General features: G+C 48.9%; 6 protein-coding genes across 6 annotated transcripts; 2 read left to right on the forward strand and 4 right to left on the reverse strand.

Moving 5' to 3' along the window:
• Window positions 1–219: 219 nt before the first annotated feature.
• Window positions 220–951, reverse strand: CGCA056_v005435 (N-glycosidase R617; the record flags this gene model as incomplete). Its single annotated transcript, XM_037320687.1, has 1 exon — window positions 220–951. The coding sequence occupies one exon, from the start codon at window positions 949–951 to the stop codon at window positions 220–222; it is 732 nt and encodes a 243-aa protein (XP_037181949.1).
• Window positions 952–4,349: 3,398 nt separating this feature from the next.
• Window positions 4,350–5,075, forward strand: CGCA056_v005436 (uncharacterized protein; the record flags this gene model as incomplete). The annotated part of the gene is made up of 1 exon (XM_037320688.1): window positions 4,350–5,075. One exon carries the CDS (start codon window positions 4,350–4,352, stop codon window positions 5,073–5,075), a length of 726 nt encoding a protein of 241 aa, XP_037181961.1.
• A 232-nt stretch (window positions 5,076–5,307) lies between these two features.
• CGCA056_v005437 (uncharacterized protein) lies at window positions 5,308–5,743 on the reverse strand (the record flags this gene model as incomplete). Its single annotated transcript, XM_037320689.1, has 2 exons — window positions 5,308–5,429; window positions 5,494–5,743. The coding sequence occupies 2 exons, from the start codon at window positions 5,741–5,743 to the stop codon at window positions 5,308–5,310; spliced, it is 372 nt and encodes a 123-aa protein (XP_037180630.1).
• A 1,695-nt stretch (window positions 5,744–7,438) lies between these two features.
• qorB-0 (Quinone oxidoreductase 2) lies at window positions 7,439–8,472 on the forward strand (the record flags this gene model as incomplete). The annotated part of the gene is made up of 2 exons (XM_037320690.1): window positions 7,439–7,729; window positions 7,786–8,472. 2 exons carry the CDS (start codon window positions 7,439–7,441, stop codon window positions 8,470–8,472), a joined length of 978 nt encoding a protein of 325 aa, XP_037181372.1.
• A 2,026-nt stretch (window positions 8,473–10,498) lies between these two features.
• On the reverse strand, window positions 10,499–12,445 carry HGT1-5 (High-affinity glucose transporter; the record flags this gene model as incomplete). The annotated part of the gene is made up of 9 exons (XM_037320691.1): window positions 10,499–10,880; window positions 10,933–11,077; window positions 11,138–11,286; window positions 11,340–11,415; window positions 11,473–11,611; window positions 11,660–11,752; window positions 11,810–12,030; window positions 12,088–12,264; window positions 12,313–12,445. 9 exons carry the CDS (start codon window positions 12,443–12,445, stop codon window positions 10,499–10,501), a joined length of 1,515 nt encoding a protein of 504 aa, XP_037181946.1.
• A 1,166-nt stretch (window positions 12,446–13,611) lies between these two features.
• fmqB (FAD-dependent monooxygenase fmqB) lies at window positions 13,612–15,065 on the reverse strand (the record flags this gene model as incomplete). The annotated part of the gene is made up of 3 exons (XM_037320692.1): window positions 13,612–14,199; window positions 14,263–14,867; window positions 14,930–15,065. 3 exons carry the CDS (start codon window positions 15,063–15,065, stop codon window positions 13,612–13,614), a joined length of 1,329 nt encoding a protein of 442 aa, XP_037182158.1.
• Between the last annotated feature and the right edge of the window lie 463 nt (window positions 15,066–15,528).

Genomic DNA, 15,528 nt, shown 5'->3' on the forward strand with positions numbered 1-15,528 from the left:
CGCCGAAGTAGATGGAAGGCGCGCAATCAGGCATGCATAGAGACAAAATAATGAGCTAATGCATCCAGACTCAATTTTAGAAGTTTTGATCCCATTTCTATGTTGCTGGTTGAGTACCCGAGCTATCTTCGACGCCACTATCGTTCTACCCAGCCATCCATGCCTTTTGATCTTCCATGTTCATGTGGCCTTCCAAGGTATCACAATTGGAATGGATGCCTATGCACTCTGTCCTTCCCCTTCCCCGGGCTCATGTGACTGGTCCCCTGAGGGTTCGGCTGTGTTACCCTCTACCTCCAATTCCTCCGCATCTTCATTTCTCAGCTGCTCTCTCGCGGCCATTAGTGCCTTGCCAAGGCGATTCTCTCCCCAATTTCTCTGATTCACCATCGCCTGTTTCTCGTTAAACCCGATGCCCCGAATGCGGTCTTTTGGTGAGGCCTCAGCAAGAACACGATTGCCAGTTGCCATGAGGATTTTCTTCAGCTGTGGGCTTTGCCCAAACTTGGCCACATTGCCCGCTTCGACAACCGCACTCTTGACTTCATGCCAGCTCGTATCCGTGAACCCGACTATTTCTTTCCCCAAAGCCTTCTGCGTCTTCGAGTCCTTCTCGCATATGATTCGCGCCTGCCATTCGGTGTCGCCGAAGCGGGCCGCCTTGCAGTACATCATATACTGTTCCGCGCAATTGAACGTGACACTGCCGAAAGGGTTGTTCTCATCTACGGCTCGCCCCACCAGCTGTGACATTTGCGGCTTCGAGACGGTGAATGTTGACGGGTACCATTGGCAGAACTGACAGTACCTGAACTTTTCTTGAGGCATAAAGAAGAAGACAGGAGTTTCCTCGGATTCTGATTCTGAAGCATCGTGTATAGATGCCTTGGTTCGGTGAGGTTTGTTGCCTTGGTTGGGCGTCTTTGGCTTTTTGGTCTTCGCGGGTGACATCGTGGCTAAGTTTGTCGTTCCAAAGGTTGCACTTGTAGGAGGAAATATCCCGTGGAATCTACCGATGACTTCCAGACTTCTGTTTTGTTTTGCGGAGAAGGCGCAGTGGATGGAAGGGGCAAGGACGGTTCGATTTGATGACTCCTAGCCGCCTGAAGCCTGACTGATCAGGAACCCTGAAGGCTTGCTCAACCGGGTAGGTTGCCTGACTAGACGACAGCCGCAAGTTCCCGGAACCTTGTTTCATAAAGTGAGAACAAGAGTCTCTTGATATATTCAGATGGTCGGAGAAAGTGAAAAAGGTTGTGTTAGAAAACTAATAAAAGTCCCGGCGGTGCTTCGAGTCTTCAGACCCACACGGAGCCTTGCACACTACACCATTCGAAGTATTGACTATCTTTTCCTTACATCACATTCAAACATCGTCAACGGGCTGTTTTCTTGTCACAATCATCATGGTCCCGCCGACTCGCCGATACAGCTTGATCCAAAAATACTGGCTCGTAAGCATGGGATTTTCCAACGAGAAAGCAGAACAGCTTTGGAGCTCATAGTGCGATATTCCTGACAAGCCAACTATGCCTGCCGATGGGCTAGAAACCAAGGAAATGCAGAAGGTATGGTGGGATTTTTGCACCAAGGAGCTCGACACAGATGAGAATGAGCCCTCCGAAGACAGCGACGAAGAGTGGAGCAGGTCTCTTGACGCCTATGGCATCAACCAGGATCTGAAGGATGCAATCATGGATCTCGTGTTCAGCTATCTTCGACTGTCGCAATCCTGCCGACACTGGATCAAGGATACCATGGATATGTACTATAAATGGCTTCAACGACGCGTATTCGAACCAGCGAGAGCGATGAGCACACGGTTGTTTTTGAAGCCAAAAGAGAGAACGAAATTTTGCGACGACAAAGAGTTTCGTCCGAAGAATCCAGGGTACATACCGCTGTACATGGTTGTGGATGAGGATCATATTGATCATGTATTCGATGAGCAGGGCAATCTCGATAATCCGGATCAGCTACGAACCACTGGTACATCGGACTTCAGCGGCTCACCTGGTTGCTTCTATTGCATCCACCAGTTGAAGCTGGCTGAGCTGCACGCAAGATATGCGAAGCGCAGGGCAGGGGGCGCTAGCGTTGCAATTTTGTGTGTCTTCGTGTCATTCCAAGAATACTGGAGACTGAAAGCCAGCGGTAAAGCCCTCAGTCTTTTGGGTCTGGATTGGCTAAGATTCGTTGGGAGTGTCGCAAGGGATTGAGTTCCAGTCCTTCTGGGCTTTTTGACAAGTGCGGCAAAGCAACCTTATTGTATGGGGACATTTCGCTTCGAGAATACCGGCGCACAAGGATCAAGAATGAAACTACTAGCGATGTTATTTGCAAGTTAACTTGGTCCCATGGTGGCATAGAGAGAGGACGGCAGTGTATGTATTCAGCAAGCGCGGGAGAGCGGTTTCTGAGAGAGCATGCCAAGTTTCCCTTACTTGCCTACTAGGATCTGTGAGACCTTAAGAGCTCTTCCACGGATGAGTCACCTTGTGCAATAGTCTTCCCAGGCATCAATGATTAGTTTGCGTTCTCAAAAAGTTCTCATGAGCACGTAGGTTATATACCGCTGAATGTTGCATAATGGACCACGAAATTGTGGCATCACAGGACCTTTTGCTTCCAAAAGCACGTACATCCAGGGTAGTAATTGCATTGAAAGACAACAGATATTGAACCCAGGCATCGGCCTTCATAGCCTCAAATTGATCCGCGTTCATAGCTAAGCGGGCTTTTAGAGACTGCGTGTTCTAGGCTTCAACTAAGGTAGCATATGAAGGTTTTCTGCCAAAAAATTCGCTCTTTCAAAATTGGTCTTGGCGCTCAGGTCTCGTACGAGATTCCGGGCATCAACTTTCGAAGTGAGGGCCAAGCATGGGTTAGAATAGCCTAGTATCTAGCTGAAAAGCAAATATGTCAAGTTTTTAGTGGGCGAACTGAGGAGTTTTGAGCATCTTTAAAAGGCCCTTTGAGCAAAGGTTCCTTGACTGTTTGCGCGAGTCAGCCTTATGGAACTGCGAATGACTCGCATCGCAATACCCCTGAGGATATCGCGCCCGGGGGAGCAGCGCCGGTGGCTCGGAATGGTCAGTAGCCCTTTTGCAGGGTGCGCGACATGTTATTCCCACGCTGTCACCACTTTAAGTCCCTGATTGGGACAAGTAAGCGTAAAGCTCGAACGGAATAGGATGGACTGGGGCGTGGGGCTTGACTGATCAGACGCACAGGTCGGCAGCTTCCGAAATTGAGACTTGCGGAATGCGTCCGACTCGATAGGGGGCCATAAACCTCAGCAATCTGGAGGCCTCGGACTGGAAGAATCTACGTCGGGCTTTGGATGCATAAGATCACTTGATCGTACTTATCGTGTCACCAAGCATTCATATCACTTACTCGGAGCGGATGTTGAAAATATTGCTGTTTCTTTCAACTTTCTTTCGCCCGCTGATGCAGTTTGTGGTCCCATCTGTCGAGTCGAAGAATTTTCAGGTCAAGAATAGAAAAGCGTGATTGACGGGGCATGAGGACAGAGACCGGGATAGAGATGGGCCAGGTGCCACTTTATAGGAGTTGCACAATGCAAGAGACTGGGGGAGGAGATGCTTAGTGCCAATAAGCCCCAGAGCTTTGCTGAGTAGAACGAGGTAATAGCCTCGTGCTGACCACCTTAAGAGCTGGAAATGACGCGGAGTAGGAAGAGGTGGGTATGATTCGCTGTGCCGCTGGAGCTGAAACATGAAAAGATGGACAGACGCTCTTGGCTGCCCTGGCATTTGGTAATGGCTTGTTGGAACTGTCACCAATAGTTCCGCGAAGAGTGGCTCTTCTGGGACCCTCACTTCCTGTTCGGTATGTCAATGGAACGGATAACTTCCTTTTCAGGAAATATCAGAGGCGGGCCCCCGACCACATCGTGGGTTACAACATCATGCGAGCACGAGAGGGAGGTTGATATGTCGTATTCTCGGCGCGAACTTTTGCTTCGAGTCCCAATTCTTTGGAGCCGGACGAAATGAGTATCTTGGCAACAGACTGCAGGTTGAGGATAGACTCAATGAGGCGGCAGAGACGAGAACGGATTTCGGACTGTAATACCGACAAAAGTCGCTTGTCGCGTCGTCGTGATCTTTGAGAATGAGTGTATATATACAGGTCTGTCTGCGAGGCCAAGAGGATCTATTGTTCGATATCTCTTCCACATCAAGCTTCTCCATTATCGGTTTCCTCCTGGGTACAGCTGAAGCGCCAGTTTCTTGTCAGTCTCAACCCTATTTGATCACGTTGTATGTTGCCAGACGCCAAGAAATCTTAACCGCCTAATGTGCTGACCTCTTCGAAAGATCATGAAGTTCTCAAAGAAGACTATTCTCGCCACAATGGCAGCCCAGGTTACGGCACTCGTTCAGATGGAAGTTCGCTACAGCGACCGAATGGTTGACGTTGGCAACCTCGATCTGTTCGCCGTCACATGGCAAGCCATATACGGCGAAGCTGGCAACACCCGAGCCATCATGACCGATCGATCCTTCGGCTCCCAAACGAACACTTGTACCTGGGCCGAAGACTACGACCCCGATCTGACCGTCCAGGTCAAGATGAATGGCGCTTGGGGTCGGACTCCTGGCCTCTCCGACAACCAAATGCGTGACGGCCTTGTTCAGTCTATGTGGGAGGTTCTTCGCACTGTCTCGGACCCTTACGGTTACGAGGTCTTCAACGGTTGCCGCGGTCTTACCTGGATGGAAAGTGTGGGCTACCACGAGGATGCCGCGTGTGGGCCCAAGAGCGCGCGTAACTGTGAATACGCTTGCCGTAACGAGAACTCCCCTGGCTTGGCCCAATGCGAGAACCAGACATGGGGTCACAAGGTCCCTTCGACTCTGCGTGTCACAGCTTACATTGATGGACGCCTACAGCCTGATGACCTGATCATCGAGTTTGGCGCGACGAAGAACCAGGAGCCCGGCGGCTGTGGTCTTGTCGGGGAGGTTGCCGGATTTCTCGCTGGATTCATCCCTGTCGGAGGTGATCTGTTCGCCAAGGGCATTGAGATTGGCTGTGCCGAGTAATAAGGGGGCAGGCAGTTTTCATGTACATACTTTGATCTCAACCTACACATACAAGTACTCTGTCTATACATGGCAATCCGTTGCCACAGCATAGTCAAGTCACTGAGCAGGTGGTCTCGTCGGTTTCTTGGATTCGAAAACTCTCGCATTGCATGTGTCAATGCAAACTAGCTCTACTCGCACAAGCATAGGGTCGAACAGCTTCATCTCTGCCTCGTGCTGTGCTTTAACATTAGGCCAAGCACGTAACCTTGAAGCTCAAGAAGTTGTCCTCAATATCAGAAGTCTTCTCGCACGCTCCAATCTTGACCTCGCGGGCCCCTTCTCCGCAATCATTCGAAGAATACACAGTCACTGCCAGGAACTGATTAGCAAGCGGGCACAATTTTCGGTGCCATCTTAGAGAGTATGATCTTACAGCTGCACCCCTCAACCATGTAGTTCAGTTCCACGGCCTTGACGATCTTGTCTGGTGCCTTGAATGAAGGCTGGCATATCTCCGTTAAGCCTTTGGTAATGGCCCAGATGCCCCGATTGCCGCTGCAAGCACAGACTTGCTCACTCCAGATGCGGAAGTCGCCGATGTACTCGTCCTGACGACGAATGTTGGCCGCATTAGTTCCGACGAACAGAAGCGCGGCGGCGACAAGATCCCAAGAAAAACGCATGGTGTATGAAGTATTTGAGTAATGGCCGCAACGGTGAATTGATACAAGTAAAATGTTAATCTGTGTGGTGCAGGAGACAGATGTCCAGAGTTGGCTGCTGGGACTGTGCAACAGAAAATTGTCCGTAAGAAGGAACTCCCTTTATACTCGAGGCACTTTGCCCAGCGCGATTGGAACCGGGAATCTTGTGCCTTGAGACTTCGACAAATGGAGCAAATCCCCATTTGTCACGGAATATCTGCATTTTTTATGGACAGATGTGCATATCAATTTGAAGCTTTAATGGTTCTCGTATTCGGCTATCACTGGGCAATCCCGCGTTCTCACATCTAAGACCATGGGCAATCGAGATGATGAGAAGAATTATAGCACTTTAATGAGTTAAGAAGAGGCGTCCAACATCTTGGGTGAGATTCTGTTATGTATTGTTCCATCAAAGCGGCTGTGGTTCGAACGAAACGCGGGATACAACGCTGAGAATGACATTACCCGGATCCAAGTTGCCCAAAATACTCTTATTAGGAAAGTTCCCCGCACCTGTGGGAAAGCATCTGGTAGAAGAGAAACGAGTATCGTTGTTCTTGTCGTGCGGTTAAGATCCTGAACAATTCTGCACGGTTATTGACTAATCTTCATTCTAACACGCTGCGTTAGATTGGGCGAATAACTACTCACTCGCCGATTCAGTCAATTGAAGTAAAGTATGTAGGCAAGCCACTCGCTCCGCGACTTTGTTCAATCGGTATTGTGGCTCAGAGCGACTTGATCAAGTTCAAACTTCCCTGAGATATGGATTTTGCTCTCGAGCTTTGCTAGTCGGGACAAAGACATTAATGATGAGTTGAAGAACAATACGGACGGCAATAGGAATGAAAGTAGACTTGTCGAAAGTACTAACCACCAGAGCCAAAGGGCAATACACCGGACGATAACCAGTACAGTAAACAAAAACCAGACTCGAGTTTCACCACCTTAGTTAGATGTAACCGCGACGAATGGCAAAGCTTTTGCTTACGAAGTCCATACTGCCCTGGCGTCATGCTCTCTGGACAGAGAAAGAAGTTTCATGTTTCATGGTTTAAATGAGAGAAATCGTGGCATCACGGTTGACTTCTAGGAAGCGTCATGCAATCATTTTCAATGCTTAGACTTCGTTCGGGATAAACGTCAGATAAACTCCGAATTACGCCGAGCTTCGGCTAACATGCCGTTCTACCCAGTCTGAATCCGCAACGTGCTAGCAATTGCCGGTGCCGCATCTGCGAAATCTCCTGATAATTCCAGTTTAATCGGGCGGCCAGTGAGAGTAATGGAACCGATCGACGCATGTATTGTACAAAACAAGTGGGGCTACAGAAAGCTCACAGTTCGAGTTTTCTTTGAACTACAGACCTATCTTATTTCCTTCGGTTTCGGTTTTGAGTGGCATCGTCATCTCCACTAGACATTACAAATTCCATTCGCCTCAATTACTGCTCAACCGAGTCCTTTGCAGTGAAAGTTGTAAGCATGAGATCTGGATCGCAAAGACTGCAAAATCGGCATCGCTAAGTCAAAAAATTCCACGGAAATAGGGTTGGTTTGTAATATCCATGGCTCAGTACTCACACAGCGGCGTTGCGCTGGATACAAAACACCAACTAATAATGACATTGTTTCGCAACATCGCATGATGCACTCAACTTCCTTTCCTCCATGTCGGAATCTGAAGAGATGGCACCCTCAATGCAGCAAAAGATCGGAATTTTCCCCGCATCCGGAGGCATTGGAGGAGGCACTGTGAAGCACATCCTCAATCGCCTTTCCCCTAAGGATCTCGTCTTCATCGCTCGACACCCAGAAAAGCTTGCTTGTGAAGCGGCTCTAGGAGCTGAGATACGTCGAGCAAACTACGACGACGACGCGACGGTCCAAGTTGCGTTCCGCGGGATCAAAACTCTCTTCTTGATCTCCTACGCATCGGTCGAGCACGAACACAGAGTCGAGGTGTGAGAAACTTGCCTTCAAACGTGACGAAGTATCGGCTAACGAAATACCTCAAGCGCCACAAACTTGCCATTGACGCCGCGATCGCAAGCGGCGTAGAGTACATCTTCTATGGGTCTTTGGGCTTTGCTGGATCAGAGAGCAACAAAGAGACGGTAGCTCATGTTATGAAGCCGCATCTTGACACCGAAAGATATCTTGAAGATTGTCGGAAGAGCCACCCAGGCTTCGACTTCACCATCATTCGCGAGGGTCTTTACACGGAGTCGTACCCACTCTACACCGCTTTCTTTGACCCCGCGCAACCCCGCAGCGAAGTCAAGATACCGCATGACGGCTTGGGGCCTGGAATCGCCTGGGTGAAGAGGGAGGAATTGGGGGAGGGCACAGCCGAACTCATACTACGCTATGTTCGAGACCCTCAGGGATTCGCTTACCGCAGCAAGACGGTGCTACTTTCAGGAAATAAGAGCTTGACCCTGTCGGAAACAGTCAAGATACTCAGCGAGATCGCAAATGTTCCCGTTACCATCAAGCAGGTCTCGGACGATGAATTCGCGACGCAGCCCCAGGTTCCCTCCAACTTTACCTATCGCGGAGTCGATTATTCCAAGGCGTGGGCGTCGTCATTTGAGGCCTTTCGAAGAGGGGAGGCGGAATCTGCTTCTCCACTGCTAAGCGAGCTTTTGGGGAGGGAGCCGGAGGAATTCGAGACCACTGTTCGGAAGTCGATGTCAGCTTAGATAGGTAGCCTGTAGGAGGGCAAATGTCCTCAATCGTCATTGGGTACATATCCTTAGCAACTGCTCCAAAGTGTTGAATTTGCCCTGCTTCAATTCTTCACGTATCGCAACCGATCCTAATTTTGTATGTCACACGACTTGTCATGCTTCTCTCTGTTTAGCTGGTGATTGATCATATGACAGGAACTGGGCACACGTCAGCAACTTCACTTGTCTTAGACGATCACTTGAAATTTAGGCAACTACCTTGGCAATGACTGATAAACAGCCAAATTCTGTAAGCGATTAAAGTCGGTCGTTCTAGATTTGAAAGGTTTAAATGTGCGATGAATTTATGACAGTTTTGCGAGTATGCCTACTTCCACCATTTCCGGTGTCGACCTCGTCAACCTCGGCCCGTTGACAACGACGTGGACCGCCCCAACATCATGCGCTTCCGCACCGCCTTCTGTACAATTGGCGTATGCTTCCAATTAAAAAGACGGTGTAGCGGTATGGTAGGATAACTGCGACGTGCGAACCGACATTTACGATGAATGCATGCCGTCTGCGCCTCCGGCAAATCGAGAATGGGCTTCCAGGCAAGCCGAATTGAACCCTCAGCGACTGGACTTCCAATTATATCATTCGCCAGGCATTGCTTGTCCAGCAGATTGGTTCACCGCAGGGCTTGCCATAAAAGAAGGACTGTCATCTTGTGCCGTGAACGGGAGTTTCGCCGATCCTACTTTTACGCGCACATTTCCCACAAGGACCACTACCATGTCTCAAATTACACCGGGGTTCAGACCATCGAATGAGATATTCCTCTCTGCAATGGAAGTTTCGGAGACTGCTGTGATCTGTTGCCCAAGGTGAGTAAAGTGATGGCTGTTATTCGACTGGAATCACTTTCCAATCTTGACTGAAGTTGATAATAAATGTCATAGCGGATTCACAGCAAGATGGGCCGGTGGCGCATGCTTCTCGACAGTCTAGAATGAGGCATACACTGCCACGACGGGGTGTCAACTTCAATTCGCAAGCCGCATTGAAACTGTGCTTCTTGAAACATACACCTTTTACGGGAGACCTATCACAGGTCTGATGGCGTACACTACGGCTACAACTATGAGTTTCAAAACTACGATTGAGACTATCAAGCCTGTCGATAGCACGCAGTACATAGGATTAGTCACGACGCCTGCAGTAACTCTGGTTCACAAGCAGAGTGATGTGGAAGAGATACCACTCACAGGAAAGACATCTCCAACCAGTACATCAGGTGCCGTGTCTTCAAGCAAGATGAGTTTGAGACGGCTGGTCAAGGGGCTGGCGCTAGCTTGGGGTTTGGTAGCCGTAATTGAAACTATGGCTGAAAGCCTTTCTTGGGGTTTTCAAAGGCACCGCATATATTCTAGACATAAGGAATATTAACAAATTCTGCTAGCTGGGCAGTGTTAGCTAGTTATCTAGGCAGTGTCTACTATATAAGTAGTATATAATCTATATATTCTATATCTATACTAAAAAGACTATCTTCGCTATTATTATTACTTTTGTTATTACTATCGTCGTCGTCTATTATTACTCCTATCTACCTCTACTATAGTCTTTATTAGAGTATAGGTACACTACGATATATTTATAGGGGAGGTACACTGCCTGGATAGCTAACTGACACTGCCCAGCTGGCAAGACTCATATTAATAACCGGGGCGATCCAGCATACCTATTGCTTAATTGTTATTCAATTATCAAGGCAATATAGATTAGTGGCTAAGTGGGTGTCTGAAAGCGAGGTGGCTCGGGACAACGATGGGGCTAACCAGTTCCGCCAGGGAAAGCCCTCATTTGCGGAGACACAAAAAAGGAGCAAAGTACAACGAAACTATTCATTCGTAGGACCGACCGCGGTTCGAACGCGGGGCCTAGAGATATCTGCACATAGAAGGACTGCAATCTCTCGCTCTACCACTGAGCTATCGATCCAAACAGAAACCAGATGTCTTTACCATACCAAAATAATCCCTTGAATGCCGCTACTTCAGTTCGCAGAGTCAACTTTTCGAAGCTTGCGCTTTATCAGACTCTTGTTGTCTTCTCCATCTTGCTCCAGGGTGCCTTTCGAGCCTTGAGCGTCGATGATAACATCGTTGGAATATACCACGCCATCAAAGACCTCGTCAATTTCCTCCAATGTTCTGCCCTTAGTCTCAACAAACAGACAGTAGACCACAGCTAGAATTCCCAGATTCCAACCACCATTGATCGCGTAGTACCGCCAGGAGATCCGTTCGATCGCCAAAGGAGCGGTGTAGAGATTAAGGAAGCTGAATGCGTAACCGATGGCTTGGGCGACCACCACACCCTTGGCTCGCTGTGAGTATCGGAGTATTTCGGGCGGGTAAGTGTATGCCAAGATCATCCTGCAGCAAAGTTAGTCACGAATAGAAAATGAACGCCGAAAGGCTATCTTACCAACTGGTAGAGACTGCAAGCAAGAAAAGTGCAACAACGACAATTGAGCCAATTGCGTATGAGTTGGTGTCCGGGTGGACTTCCGTGAGGTGAGATAAGCCAGATAAAAGACCAAACAGAATCACAGTTGCTGATGTGCCGGCAACTGAAATGGCATGTTAGCTTTGCGAAACAACACTGGATTCTCATTATTCTGGATACGTACGCAATGGCTTCCGAGCGCCGACCCGATCGATAAGGAATACACCAAGGATACTGCAAAAGGCCTTCCATAGCAAGAGAGCGATGTTGATAGTGATGATGGATCTCCTGCTGGAAACACCTAGGCTCGAAATGATGTATGACGAGAAGTACCTGAGCAGAAGGTTAGCCTTTTGTTTGTATTGCAAAGACACCAAGGAGCCTACAGAATCATGTTTCCTCCAAGGATTTGATAGAATATGTTGGTCAAAACAGCAATGGTAAATCTCTTCATGTTAGAGGCTACGGAAAACATAAGGTTAGCCAAGACCTAGAGAATGGTACTTGCAATCGACTCACCAGGTGTAATGAGTTCGCGCCATGCCCCTTGACCGTCCTTCTCCTGATTGAGAGAAGCAACAATCTCCTGCGCTTCGGTAAGTACCTCAACGTTATGTACGTCGCCGTCAGCATGCAGACGGGCAAGGATCTCGGTTGCCTATGACTGGTCAGCAATCGGTATGGTTATACAGTCGTTGTACCTTACCTCTTCAGCACGTCCTTTGGAAAACAGCCATCGAGGACTCTCATCAACGAATGGCAAGAGACAGAGTGAAATGATGGAAGGGACTGCTTCGCCCTTGACATGAAAGGTTAGACAAGTTGACGTAGTTGAGGAACTTTCGAGGACACTCACTAGCATGATGCCTCTCCATACCCAGTTGGAATCCTTATCGAAAATTCCAAATACGATACAGGCAACCAAGAAGGATGTGAATGGAACAGAAACGAGTACTGTGCTAGAGCAGATGGTTCTATGCTTTGGCGAAGCCAGCTCCATCACCCACATAGGGGCAATGGAGCCGTTGACTAGAGAAGCGAATCCGATAATGAACCGACCGACAATGAGTTGTGGCACTGTTTGACGCTGTTGTCAGTTTTTGATTTGAAAGCTTTTTGGCCAACGCCACATACCAGCTGATGCTGAAGCTTGTAGGATGACTCCAACGATGATGCAGATGGAGCCAGCCGCAAGGCCCATCTTCCGTCCCCAACGATCCACCGCAGGCCCCACCACCGGGGCTCCCAAGACCGAACCAGCGCTGATAATCGCAACGTTCAGACCGATTAGGTCGCTATTGAGGTTGAAATCTGTATCGAAGCATTAGAAAAGTAACTCAGTTCAAGAAGGAGACAAACAATCGTTGTACGGCTTGACCGCGTTCAAGTTGTTGATCATGCCGGCATCGTAAGAAAGAATACAAATATTCAGCATAGCAACCAAGACAATAAGAATGTGTGAAAAGACGGGCCCAAGACTAAGCACCGCCATGGTGAAATCGGGTTCAAACTTCAAGGTGGATAAGGTACTGGCTCTGTGTTGATGATGCAAAGAATGATGGAGTGGAGGCGCTGAGTATGTCGCTGCCTCATCGAAACTGATAGCAATTCGGTTGAAGACTGACGACTTCTTGGACACGCATGCGTTCAATTATATCTCGGTGAACTGTGCATTGGACAGATGCTTGCCTCACCCTCCATGCGATAACACTCCAACTATCTCGAAGCACTACTGGGGTGAGACAAGACGCGTTGGGTTAGATCGCTGAATCTTGGCCACTTGCTATCGCACCTTTTCTCCGGGCCGTTCCATCCCGACCAGAGTTGATTCAGGAAATGTCACAGTGCCAGCACAGAATTGCATGGCAAGTCCAAATCGACGCGCGTATTTCCCGAGCATGCCGAGCCCCACGGAAAACTTCGGCCGGGCATTTTGGTGGGTGTCCCATCTGTTATCGTTGAAGTTTCATCTTGCCGCCATGTCAATCTGAGAAGTTAACGACATTTTCGGGCTATACTGTTCATTAGCCGGGAAATGCTGAGGGCTGTTGAGGAGAGCGTTATGGTATTCGCCACCAGTGCCCGTAGTAATACATGTACGCAGAGACTGCGCCCTCTTACTCCGGACCCACACAAGGATAACAACGGGAAGCGATAAACAGTGAAACTAATAGAAAATTCAAAAAATAAATAAATTAAAAATCGACTATCCCGAAGAAAAGCATAAGTGTGAGATGACTGTGGGAGATGCCCACTTTTTGGTGGAATGTGGAGGGCGAAATCTGGTGAACAGACTATTTGCACGTATCGTTGTAAGGTGGACTAAAACATAGGGTACGAAATTGAATTTTGAACTTTACATATCAACGGAAGGCAGAATGTGCTGAACTGCAGCTGCACCGCTTGAACATGTTCCACTGCGTCCTCAGTGACCATAACATACTTCTTCTCGACAAGGTTAGGCTGAATCATACAACACTCATAATAATCAAATTCCACTGAGGAACAGATTTGGACTGAAGCAGCTGTATCCACCGATGTAAACAGAATCCATGAATACATTCGACATGATAAGTCCGAACGTTCTACTCTAATAAGCAATGAGCTTCTAAACAAAATGAAACATGTGCATCCTCCGGCACACCAAAACGGAATGCATCACCAATATCCGCCGGGGGGTGGAGGCACCGCGACATCCTTCAGGTGTCCATTGACCCCGTTCTTGATATCCTTCGCCACCTTGTCAAAGTTGCTCTTAGTGAAATCCAGCGGATCCCATGGCTTCAGTTTCGGGAATCTCTTCTGCGCCCATTCCTCTGGGGCCGCTTCGATGTCGTCCCAGGGAATCTTGTAAAACGCATCCCGATTCTTCTGGCCGCTTTCGTGTACCGCGTTGGAACGATGAAACCGAATCCTCTGGGCAGCTTCCAAGGCCAGCTTGACGTCGCCCTTGGACAACTCAAGACACTCAGCGACTGTCACGGCATCCTCCAGTGCCTGAGATGCTCCTTGACCAGCGGTAGGTAGGTTGGCGTGAGCTGCGTCTCCGATGAGAATGGTGCGGCCTCCTTTGCTGACCCAAGTATCTATGGTGGGTCGGTAAACGAGTTTGAAATCGATAGTTTTACCAATGGGGGTCACATCGAGAAGCGCTTGGGCATCCCTTCCAGGAAAGTAGTTCATCCACTTGACTACATGCTCCCTTTCGGCAATGTTCGACCAAGATTCGGAGGATTCTTTATCGTCCTGATATTGTAAGTCACGTCAGCAGTCTAGTCAATGGTGATTGAAGGGGTCGAAACTGCTTACCGGGTGGATCAATACCCAAGCAATATCCTGACCCTTATTCCAGACAAATGCCATGAGACTCAAGTTGTCATACATCCAGAATCTCACAGTGTCCCTGTCCTCGCGGTAGAGATCCTTCAACCCCGGGTGGCTCCTCATGGCCTCGTCGGTTTTGAAGAAGCTTCTGAACACAGCCCATCCACTACTGGTGCCATCTATCTTCTCATCGTCCAGTTGCAAAACCTGTCCACGCGCGATGGACCGAGGGCCGTCGGCTGCTATGACACAATCGGCCCACAATGTCTCTCCCGTGGACAGCCTCACACCAGCACGACGATCTTCCTCCAGGTACTCACTGACAGCGACGCCGATTCTGATATCCTTGACAAGAGTCTTCGCGTAGGCTAGGAAAATAGAGTGGATCTTACCACGGTGACCGGCGTATGTAATGTTGTGCTCTTTGTCATCTCTTGCCCACGGAACGTTGACAATGAATTTGCCGTCAAATTTGTGGAGCTCCATGGTTCGGATGCGACTGCATCCAGTGTCGTGAATCTGCTGCCCAATCTTGCCATCATCCCATCGATGAATGATTCGTCCGGCATTCGGGAAGAAGTCCAGAATATCTATGTGATGGAAAATTCTTATTATCATCTGAGGATTGGGCGTGATGAAGGAGCCGACTTACCGCCTTGGCTGTTTGAGTCAGGATACTTCTCAATCACGGTAACGTTCATGCCGCGCTGAGCACATTCAATAGCGGCACCAAGCCCGCCAAAGCCGGTGCCAACGATGATCACCTCCAACTTGTTGTTCACTGTCATATTGGTTGTAAATTTTGGGTCTCAGTGTAAAGATGCGGTGAGTGCAATGGTTCCACCTTCGATGGCGTTGGATCTTGCGCTTGAACCTTCAAGGGATATAAGATATCTTTCATGCCGGCGATGAGGCCATATTCGCCTGTCTAGACATGATCCTGCAAACATGCCAAGCCTGGCTGCTTCCGGAAAAAAAGGTCGTGGCCGAGGTCCAATTTGCTCTTCTTTCGGGATCTCCCCCGAAAAGCCGAACATGCAGCACCATGGGAAGCTTGGCGCCACACCTTTTGGGTTTTAATACGAATTTCCAGAAGTATCAGACGACTGTGATCCACATCCGTCTCTGTATGGAATTTAGCTCCAAGGCCTTACTGTTGTGCCATCATCTACTGCCCCCCTTTCGGCGCATCTCTACCGTGCCTCGATTTCGAAGAGGCCTCCGCAAACAAAGCCACGTTCCTGCCACCAA

The sequence above is a fragment of the Colletotrichum aenigma genome (assembly GCF_013390185.1).
Source record: "Colletotrichum aenigma strain Cg56 chromosome Unknown KSG_Cg56_contig03, whole genome shotgun sequence".
Taxonomy (NCBI): domain Eukaryota; kingdom Fungi; phylum Ascomycota; class Sordariomycetes; order Glomerellales; family Glomerellaceae; genus Colletotrichum; species Colletotrichum aenigma.